This window comes from Rosa chinensis, chromosome 6 (genome assembly GCF_002994745.2).
Source record: "Rosa chinensis cultivar Old Blush chromosome 6, RchiOBHm-V2, whole genome shotgun sequence".
NCBI classification, from domain to species: Eukaryota; Viridiplantae; Streptophyta; class Magnoliopsida; order Rosales; family Rosaceae; genus Rosa; species Rosa chinensis.
Window position 1 is genome coordinate 377,511 of NC_037093.1, and position 11,870 is coordinate 389,380.

At 36.3% G+C, this 11,870-nt stretch overlaps 1 protein-coding gene across 1 annotated transcript; it reads left to right on the top strand.

Annotated features, from left to right (window-relative positions):
* The first annotated feature begins 7,720 nt into the window (after nt 1-7,720).
* LOC112172875 (auxin transporter-like protein 2) lies at nt 7,721-11,468 on the top strand. The gene is made up of 8 exons (XM_024310371.2): nt 7,721-8,087; nt 8,190-8,375; nt 8,470-8,582; nt 8,715-8,898; nt 8,999-9,096; nt 9,685-9,892; nt 10,025-10,282; nt 10,922-11,468. Exons 1-8 carry the CDS (start codon nt 7,929-7,931, stop codon nt 11,192-11,194), a joined length of 1,479 nt encoding a protein of 492 aa, XP_024166139.1. The 5' UTR covers nt 7,721-7,928; the 3' UTR covers nt 11,195-11,468.
* Nucleotides 11,469-11,870: the final 402 nt, after the last annotated feature.

Below are 11,870 nucleotides of genomic sequence, written 5' to 3' on the forward strand. Positions count from 1 at the left end.
GCAGTAAGTGGTAACCAAGAGTTAAAAGGAAGTTGCGTTTATTTTGCAACAAATACTGCTATGAAAATTCATTGTCTCCTGTCATTTTCTCCGGATTGGGAGACGACTGGCTTGCTTATCCCAGATGATGGAAGAAGTGAACAATCTTCTGCACATATCAACCCGATACAGGTTGGAAAACTATCATCGGCTGACAACGAAAGACTTGGGAGTTGGTTTACCAAGTCTATGGTATATAGAGATGTGATAGGGTATTTCTGTCCACCTAAATGGAATAATGGATGCACAAAAATGCCTATAACTTAACCCTACAAGAATGTCGAAAATAGTATAGGTAAGTGGGGATCGTTCCCGAAGAGATTGTGGTCTAATCACTAATCTAAAGACTCAAAACAAAATAAAACTTAAACTGTCCAATTATAAAGATCTGACTGGCAGATGACTCTAAACTATTCTAAATGTCACGAAAATTTACAGACAGACTCTAGACACGATAAACTAACTACTGACAAAGTTTGATAATTCTTGAAGATGTTTTGGTTAACAAAATAATTAAATAAAAACGAAACACTAAATGACTCCGAAAATAAAAAGACTTGATTCAGGGTTTTGAAAATTAAAGATAAAACAAGTTAGGGGATTTGTATCCACCACCAATCAATCAAGTAAACTAATCATGTTCAACCTAATTACATTTATCTATGGATGAAGATGCTTAAGTTAACCCAAATCCTAAATTAACCTATTGTTTTTCCTTATTTGTATGCTAGGTGAGAGACGCTCTACAACTAACCTATTTTCTAAAATGCAACCTAGGTTGACGCAACAATAGATTTAACACAAAGAAATCATTACACAATAGAAAAACGAGACATCACAAGGCCAGGCATCTTGAGTACGACGCGTCTCAATTAACCCAGGAACCTAATCACTTGCCTTATAGACAATTTACTACTCTAGAACTTTCAACGGATACAGGCAATGATTATTCTTAGCAATTAATAGAGCCCTAAACATGCAATCTAAGTTGTGTACCAAAGAAAACATGCAAAGGAATCATCAATGTAAAAATAGAAATTGGGTTCTTATCCAATAGATAAACAAAACTAATTGAAAGTCATAACAAGTTTACAATCATGATTTGGGGCTTCAATAGCGCCTAACTAACTCTTTAGTAGTTTCTCATAGAAGGAAGAACAAAAACAAGCTAACTAGAAAATTAAGACGTCACAGGAGAGAGGAGAGGGAGAGATAGAAAAGAAGGACGAAGAAGAGAAAAACTTTTCATATTTGCATAGCCCTTTTATATTGCTCCTTGAGTCTTCTTTCATTCCTTTTTGGATTGAGATTCCTTGAATTGTAGAGAAAGCCAACTTCTTAATTCTCTATTTGATTTAAGATTCTCCACACTTTGTCTAATGAGAATTGCCATGTCATCATCAATATTTTCTAAATATTTCCTTAATTTGCCTCATCATCTCCATGGATTGGGCTCCTCAATCCATCAAGGTCAATTGCTTGGGTAAGGACTTCAAGCTTTTCTTTATATGCACATATTTTCTCTATATTATCTCTTTTTTGTATATTTACTCCAAAATACCTAATAAACACAAAAGTAAATAATAAAGAGAAATAGAATAAACTAACAACGATTAATATAGGGATTGACGACATTATAAACGTTGCATAAAATGCTCCTATCTCTAGTTCCATGTTTTCAAAGAAATGTAGTAGCTTCAGTCACTGCAATTACAAATGATTTGTGACTCGTAATTAGTGCTAATTCTTCACCAGAACAATCCATGCTCGATCTGATGGTCACTTGTCTTGGCAAATGCATGGTGAGTTCTTCACTTGCTTCTTTAAGTCATGGCTTTCTCATAGTTTCAACTAATCAAAACCATATTGTAATAAAGCATACTTTAAGACAGAAGAAAGACATCACTAATATATAAACATGGCAATGGGAATGATATGTGCACGTACCACCGAATTCTTTAAAAAACGAGTGTTTTTCGTATAGACTTTAAAGATACTACCGAATCCTCAAAAAGACTAGCGTTTTCTGTCTAGGCTTTAAAGACACCAAAAGTTGCATTTTATACTTCTTAAGCAACATTAATAGCGATGTCATGGATGCTAAGAGTGCCTCGTAGAAGAGACAATGCGGAATTGCGGTATATATAGATTTTAAATAACTGAAGAGAATAAAACCATGACCTAATTGAGCAAATCTAAGGGTTCAAAACCTCAAATGGAACCAGTTATTTCAAATATTGATGTACCTTACCCAATGATACTTTCATATCCTTTCTTTGTGTGCATTGTCAAAATGCAGCTTTAATGTGTTACCAAAGCCCAAAGGGGGACTAAAGTTCTACACATTTTCTTTCAAGATAGATTATATTCTTTGGTCCTAAAATTTGTTCTCAGAAAGGAGGCCACAAAAGCAAGTTAACCATTATTGTGTTTGCTGATATATTTCTCCAATCCAATTATTTTGCACCAATAATATTAGGCAAGCAATACTTTGTTAACTAATGGGGGTTGACCAGACTTGAATTTGAATCATAGCAACCAGAATACCCAAAGGACCCACTTCATGTAATTGTATTTCAAGTCAATGTAGGCTTCCAAAAGCTTCTCCGATGAGCACAAAAAGACACCCATTACAAACTGTTTACATTACAGAAGAAAAGGAAATACCAAAAGCTTGACCAATTATGGGGCTTTAATCATTGCTAAGGATAAAGCCCTACAAGAGTTCTACTAATTAATAAGCTATATCTTCCCCAATCTTGGCAATTTAAGAAGGATTAATGTTAGTAACTTGTACAAATTAATAGATGTACATTAACTAAGAGATGGGTGATAAGTAAAGAAGCTCAAGCTAGAAATTATTGGCTCCAAAATTGGACCAGCTCGCGTGCTAAAAACCTTTACCATGCTCCAGAAATTAATGATAGAGATTGTTTTGATGTTTCTCAAACATTTTTGTAGATTTGGTTTCTTCCTTAATCAGCATTACTGATTAATCTCAATGATAAATATTTGGCTTTTGTGTTTTGGTTCCCCCATCGACCTCATAGGTATAGAGTACTCCATGTAGTGTTTGGCAAACAAAATTCATAGCAATAACATGCTTTGTCTAGATTTGTCCCACATCACACATTTGTCATTTTCAAATAATGAGGATTTAATTATTAGTGCTAGATACACACCTTAAAACGACTCAAATATAGTTTAGACAATTAAAACAATTAGCAGTGTTTGTACGTCTAGGTTTTCTCTTACTCCTCGTTCTACCATTTATGAAAGATTGAAATTAAGCCCAATTTGCAAATCATGAAAATTCTTCTAAGTTCATAGTCATAGTACGTGCATTTGGAATATGTAGTCTAGGTTTTGTTTAGTTTTACTGCTCCTGGTTATGAAAACCAATTTGCGATTCATGAAAATTGTTATATAAGTCCATATTTCTATATAGCAAGAACTGACACTCACAATCATCGATTCATTAAAAGATGTATATTTTTTTTTTCCAAAAGATTGTAAGCGAAAATGTAGAGAGGAGCTTCTCTCTAACCCAAGCTCTCTCATCTCTACAGCAAACCTTTCTTCTTTGATTCCCTCACCCATTTGGTGACTCCGCATCCCCTGTGGTGACTCCTCATCCTGTGTGGTGATTCCTCACCCAAGTGGTGACTTGACTTCCTTGTTTGTTCCCCTTCCTTTGCATCTGAGTTTCAGCCCTCACAGATCAAATTTGTTTTTAGATCTAGATCTGGACAGATTTGTTCTCATGGTCATTCTCAGTTTTTGTTCTCCCTTTGCTCCTCAAGATTCCCAAACCGTGAACAAATCTCCTTCTTCTTGTCTACCTTGTCCTGCCATGGAAGATTTCGTACACCTCTGCAACCACCTCTTCAGATCTCAGTTTTCTTTGCTAAGATCTATTGTGGTTTGGTTGTTGTTATCCTTTTATGCGAGATCTTTTCGTAATCGGTCAACTGGAGAATGTATGGCGGCTCTATCCGTATCCTCACCTCTGCAGACCACCCTTGGTTACCAATCCTTGCTCGCGATTTCCGTCGGAGCTCCGGTGACGAATCTGCTATGGCGGCTGCAAAGTGGAGAGGAAGAAGAAGCTTTGATTAGGGCTTGGGTTTTGTTGGGCTGCTTGGGCTTTTAGTTTTAATTTGGTTTTTTTAGTTGTTATCCTACTCATGTCTTAATTCTTTTGAATTTCTGACTTTGAGGGGTTTGTTGCCTGCCCTTGGCTTTGTTTGGGCCTCCATATGCCTTTTGGCTTTATGAATATCAGTTTCACGACCAAAAAAAAAAAAAAATTAAAAGATGTATGACTTGTGTGATTCATTATACATCAATATATTATTGACAATCATCTATGTATGCATGGATGACTATATAGCTATAACATGCATGAGGACTTACTATACACTAACAACACTAATGTGATTTGTACGTGCGTAGACCAATACATTAGTATATGCCTAAACGTCCCATTATACACGAACCATGACAATCATCTACACTTATGTTGTACATGAACAACTGACAATCATGTACATTTGCCTGTGTAGCTTGAGCTTCATTAACAACCGATGATAATCATCTACACATACATGGCCAAGAATTTCTAGCATTGATCGATCATCAGTATTTACTTATTGCTACAGCGATTTTTGTTGACTCCACATAACAATTAAAACACCCGACCTAATTAACAAGGATATGGAATTATGGATCATCATTTTGATCTAGTAATGCTTTCAATTCTACGCAGCAGCTGATCTGACAGTACGTGAGGTAATCTGGCGATATAGATCAGCTAGATCTGTACCATATTTCATTCATATGATGAATACAATCGAATTAACGAGGTATAGACCGATGATGTGACGAGAACAAATTCCATACGCAAAATTATTGTGGTCAGCGTTGTACCATATTTTAGTCAAGGAGACAGAAGCAACAGGGAATGTTTCTGGTCCTAAGAGACTAGCTAGAATAGGAAGCATGAGAAAACAAATTAAGGTCGAGTGGAATATAATGTGATGAATGTGTGCCCAACAAAACCCATGAATATGTTGCTCTGCACCCAAACAAAACTTTTTAGACAAACTGATCGATAAGATGATGGTGATGTTTATCTTAATATCATCACCAGCAGTACTAGTTCTACTGCTGCACTTCAAATATATAAATGGGTTTCATCCTTGCTAATTATTTAAATAAAGACAAACTCATTATGGTTCATCATCATTAGAAATGTGGAAGATAATCAATAATCTCTCCAGGTGATCACTTTCTTGGTTCAAATTCAAAAAGAACCCTAACATAGCTATAAGGCAGAGATAGATAGATCTGCAGCACATTGAAAGAAGCGAAAAGGAGGAGGAAAAATTATCATACTGATGTTAACGTGTCACTTACTAGAATTAAATTGATTAACTTTGTGTTATTTTCCAGCTTAAATCGGAAAAATAAAAGAAGGAATTATTCTATACTAGGCTTTATTAGGAGGGATGTCTGTTTCAATTCACATGTTTTGTTCTAGTAAGGAAAACCAAAATACGGTCAAAGATGCAAAGAATCATATATACCATTGAAGCATCTGAATTAGATATCTTTCATTTCACAGATGTGCTACAATCTTTTTCTGTGACAGATGCCATTTGATAGGTCACGGGGTTGCATTACATTCAAACAAACAAAAACCTAGTTTTATAGCAGATATTCAGAAAAGATTACATTAATTAAGGGTAAGGTTCTATCAGATACGGGTAAATTGAACCCAATTACATTCTTTTCTTCCATTAACTTCAAAAAAGACCTAGTTTTATAGCAGGAATCTAGAAAAGATTACTTACATTAATTAAGGGTAAGGTTCTATCAGATACAGTTAAATTGAACCCAATTAACTTCAATAAGAAGTTTGACGAAACAGAGCAAAGAAAAATATCAAAGTTACGAGAATGCTAATGCGCAGTAGCGGCCTAGCTACCCACAGTCAGAAACTACTCAGTCCCCCCAATTATTCTATCACGGGGTTGAGTTGTGATTAAATTTTGGTTCGTTTTTATTTTAATGAAAGAGATAAAGTGTTTGATGAAATGTTTTAAATAAATATTTTATAATAAAACTAGTTGCATGTCTTAATTATTTTATAAATTTCTTTATCATATTCGATTTAAGGCTTTTTATATTTTAAAAAAAATAAAAACAATTTAAACCCCAGGATTACAATCTATTGTAAATCGAAACTTAGAAAGAAACTATGGCCAAAAATGCTCCCCAAGAGTCTTGTAACACAACACAAAAGGAGATGCTAATTTCCAAGCAAATACACATGATGAAGCACGTACAGCAAGCACCTTCGAGATTATCTTTTATATTTCTGTCCAAGCATGTAATCCATGTGAAATTAATAAGTTGTGTGCAGTTGATTAATTTCAACTGGAATTGGGGTTTGAGCTTATACATTCTCGAGTTGCAGAACTGAGAGAGCTTAAGAGAGCAGCAGCTGCAATAGGAAGACTTAGGAGAGTGAGGGAAGGAAGAAGGCCATGTGAAAAAAGGCAGCCTTTCTTGTGTTGATGTTTGTAAAGCGACCACGCCCCGTTTGGCTGCAATCATGTGGTCTACTTTGTTATAATTCCATTCCCTTCACTCTAATTCCTCTCATTTCTTTTTTTTGTCATCACCCTTGTCCCCCTTCCCTAAGTACCTTGTTCCTCTACAACAATATGAAAATCACATTTTTTTTACTTGCCCAAGTACCATACTACCCCTTACCAAACCACATCCCTTAAGCCTCATTTCAATCTCATCCTTGATATCGCAAGTTACCACTAGTTTGCTAATGGAATAGCTTATGTTGGCAAAGCTATTGGTTGAGATTGTTTCTTAAACCTTAAAGTCGACTATAGAGAAAGTTTGTGTTTGTAATAGTACGTCTCTATAAATAATCTTTCAATTACTTTATAAATGGCATCGAGTTTTTTTTTTTTTTTAATCTCAATCAATTTCCCACTACAAATGATGATCAAAATCCAAACAGATCATATTCACACTACAAATGAATAATAAATCTCCTTAAAACTTAAAGAATTGATCTTTGGAGTCTAGCTAGCCCTTCATACTGGTATAGTGGTATAAACACTACAAGTACTCAATAATTTTTCTTCTTCCTTTGAGCTAGAAAGTAGCTTGATGAAAATTGAAAAGATAACATCTTTTATCTCTATATCAGATTTTCAATCTTTGGGATCAAAATTAATTTTGTTAAACCCATATGATAACAAACCATAGATACATAAATATCGTTCAGACCTGATGATCAAGGTGTTCGAAATTTCTCTATCACATGAAAACCAATAGATCTTTTGTGTGATTGTGTCCACAACTAGAACAGAAATTGTATGGCAAAATTGGTAGTTATGCATAGTAACCAAGGTGTTTAGGGTAACCTAACACGTGTAATAATCATCTCTCCAGCTTGGGAAGCGCGTAGACCCGCTCGTGCGGACAAACCATTCACGCTCCGCTAATTAATCACTTTTTAAAATTTAGATTATAGCAATTAACCCTATTTTATATTATGAGCTAAACAACAAAAATTTTAATTACCAAAAAGGGCCCGAGAACCATCGGATTTCGTCAAAACCCCAAACAGAGAATTAACTCGTTTCCCAAAAGCGCTCTCAAAAATACCTTTCAAACACAGGGAGGCCTTTCTCAGCTTTCAAGAAGGCCGGGGTGGTGCCTCTTGTCTTTGTGTGTATATATACCCCCACACCTTCACTACACATTAATCAATCACACCCACATTGAACAACAGATACCCACTAGCTACTACTATTTCAATTCAGTGTTTGTTTGTTGTTCACACTGTCAAGTAAGGTATGGAATCTTCGGACAAGGTGGTGGAGACTGTGATAGTAGGAAACTATGTAGAAATGGAGGCTGATGGGAAAGGCAAGGACTTCAAGTCCAAGCTTTCCAAGTTCTTCTGGGATGGTGGCTCCACTTATGATGCTTGGTTCAGCTGTGCTTCAAATCAGGTTGGTAATGTTGTTCAAATTGAATGAGTGAGCTTTTTTTAGGTTCTTTAGGTGTTAGTTTTTTGGTCTGAACTAATGAGTTCGTTTGTGTGTGTGTTTCAGGTGGCTCAAGTCCTGCTGACTCTGCCATACTCATTTTCACAGCTGGGAATGCTTTCAGGAATACTCTTCCAGCTCTTCTATGGCTTATTGGGTAGCTGGACTGCTTATCTCATTAGTGTACTCTATGTTGAATACAGAACCAGAAAAGAAAGAGAAAAAGTTGATTTCAGAAACCATGTCATTCAGGTATTTATGCAATTACATAACATGTATGCAGGTTTTTAATCTTTTTGAGGTGAATTCTGACATGGGTTTTCATTGATTTTGAATGGTTGTTTAGTGGTTTGAAGTTCTTGATGGGCTGCTTGGGAAGCACTGGAGGAACGTGGGGTTAGCATTTAACTGCACATTTCTTCTGTTTGGATCTGTGATTCAGCTCATAGCTTGTGCAAGGTACCTAGCTATACACGCATCTCTGACTCTAGCTTTAACTTGTATCTAGCTAGCTTCATTATTTTTCTTAAAGATACAAGCTTTGGAATAAAGAAAAGAAAGGGTATCAGTAAATATCTATGTTTGTTGCAGCAACATATATTACATAAATGACAATCTGGACAAGAGGACCTGGACTTACATCTTCGGAGCTTGTTGTGCCACCACAGTGTTTATTCCTTCCTTTCACAATTACAGAATCTGGTCCTTTTTGGGCCTAGTAATGACTACTTACACTGCTTGGTACCTCACCATTGCTTCAATCCTCCATGGTCAGGTAAATTTACTCACCCAGTAATTCCATCACAGTTAATATCGTTTTCCCCAAGCTTAGTTCATCACTAATTTTTAATTTGTTTGTGTGTTTTTGGTGATAGGTTGAGGGAGTGAAGCACTCTGGTCCAACTAAGCTGGTGCTATACTTCACAGGGGCTACAAACATTCTCTACACTTTTGGGGGACATGCTGTTACTGTGTAAGACATAAACCTTATATTTAGAATGGATTCTGTTTTTCTGCTCAATATTTTAAGCTTGTAGTTTACTGCATTGTGAAGTTATTTAAGTAACTTAATCAAATCTAATGTTCAACATCAGGCTAGATTAGGCATTTTTATATGCAGTAATAGACAAATCTACCCATGTTTATCTGAGTTTTAAATTGCTACACTATTTATGGGAAAAAATAAATATATGCTTTGCATAGTATAGAGCAAGGACTACTTAGCGTCATGTTGAAAGTGACTAAACTTGTCTCTCCAGACATGATCTAACCAGGGGATCTTATGACCAATCTTTATCAAAAGAAACCTTCTTGTTTTCCCTATACAAATTGCACTACACAATAACTCTTTTTCATATTCCCATGATACCCTTAGGCGTGGGAGGCAAAAAGAGCCTTATTTCTTGGGAACCTATCAATTCCATTTTCATGTAGCAAGCCAATACTAGTACTCTTTCGGTCTTTCCAACAGTTGCTTTCGTTTTTATAGATCCTGTTATGAAAAACTTAATTGCAGAAAACAATTAATGGTTGAAAATAATGAAATTGATTTGGTGTGCAGGGAGATTATGCACGCAATGTGGAAGCCTCAGAAGTTCAAGGCCATATATTTACTGGCTACCATCTATGTGCTGACACTGACCCTTCCTTCTGCATCGGCTGTATACTGGGCATTTGGAGACTTGCTTCTTGATCACTCCAATGCCTTTTCTCTCCTCCCAAAATCGCACTTCAGAGATATGGCAGTCATTTTAATGCTCATCCACCAGGCACGAATACACATTAACTCTTTACTTAAGTAGAAATTTTGCTTAACGATATAACATATCAGATATGTAGTGCGACAACATTACTCGATTCTTGTTTCTAATTGGGATCGATGTGATGATTTTTATCTACAGTTCATAACATTTGGGTTTGCATGCACACCGCTATACTTTGTTTGGGAAAAAGCTATTGGTATGCATGACTGCAAGAGCTTGTGCAAGAGAGCAGCAGCAAGATTGCCGGTGGTCATCCCCATTTGGTTCTTGGCCATCATCTTCCCATTTTTTGGACCCATAAACTCCACAGTTGGATCACTTCTAGTTAGCTTCACAGTCTACATTATCCCATCTCTGGCCCACATCTTCACCTACAGATCAGCTGCTGCTAGAGAGGTACTACCTTACTTGAATTTTCTTAATTACCCTCCAGCTGCAATATTTGAATCTTTGTCAGGTCTGAGTCTTGAGTCATAAATTTGACCAAATCTGAGAAGCAAGTTCATTAATCAATAGGATAATGATTGATCTCTCTTGTACTAAATCACCAAGTTGAGTATAAATAACAAGAAAAACAGAGCGGTAGTAGCGTGTGGTCACAGTCTAGCAGACCAGACCCGGCTATTTCTCCTAATAGTCTCAACTTGTATTATCCATTTTGATAACTGGGTCTTAACTCTTAAGCACATTTCCATTTGCTTTACTATTGCATTGGCTTTACTTAGTCTAATAGGAAAAAATAAAATTATATCAATATCTATATTGCAGAAAAAAGCATGAGATTCCATCTGTACCATTGCGCCAGAATATCAGTTCATACCTGTTATACAGTATTGGTATCCCTTTATCGGACTACTATATAATATCAATAGTGTTCTGCATGCAATTATAAGCAAACTGCAAAATGGTCCCAAAATGGTCCCAGCAAAATAGCATTTGTTTCTTTCTTGTTGTATTACCGTATTAGTTTCTACCATGTTGTTTTTTAATCTAATTTTGACTAATGAGGTTTTGATGGACGGTGGTAAATTGCAGAATGCAGTGGAGCGGCCACCAAGATTTCTCGGAGGGTGGATCGGGTCGTACACCATCAATGTGTTTGTGGTGGTGTGGGTGTTCGTGGTTGGGTTTGGTTTCGGAGGGTGGGCGAGCATTACAAACTTTGTGCGCCAGATTGACACATTTGGGCTCTTCACAAAGTGTTACCAGTGTCCTCCACAAGCAGCACCAACGCTCTTCAACGCTACTACTCATTCAGCTCCTCCTCCTCTCCACCACCCTCTCCTCAACCACACTCACCGCCCTTGATTTGTCCACTCTGGCTGCTTTCGATTACACCAGAAAAAATGGACACCAGAAGTTTAGAGTTGAATCAAAACAGATGAGGAAGTGCCACAGTGTCTGTGCATCAGATTACTATGCCCACCCATCAAAGTACACAACCAGATTTTTCTCTTTGCATCCTTCTGTCTCTGTTGTTTAGCTTCTAGGGCCATTTGTATGAGTTGAAAATGGGCAAGAAAAATGTATGAGACATTTGAAATTAAAATTGTAATTGATCTCTCTTCTTGTGTTGTATTGACATTTGAGTTAGAAAATTTTGATTCCTTCCAAATTTCTATTGTCTGCTAGCTCTGCAAAGAATGGTTTGGATAGTTTAGTAAGATTGGGAAGAATACTTACGTGGATGTCATTTAGTACAAGCTAAGCATGTATAACACTACAAAGTTATCAAGGGAACACTTTCACAAATAATGACTAATCTGACGGTTTTATCTCCAAAATTTTAATACTCCAAAGAAGTACAGAACTAGGGCTCATTACATAAAAGCATGACTTTTCAAACCCCGTGGAACTTGAAAGAATATCCAAGTCTATAATCCCCCACTTTTCTGTTCTTATCAATAATTCAATATCATAAATGATTTTGGTGTACAGTACTGATATGTATAAATGTGATTTATTAATTCAACCTACCATATAC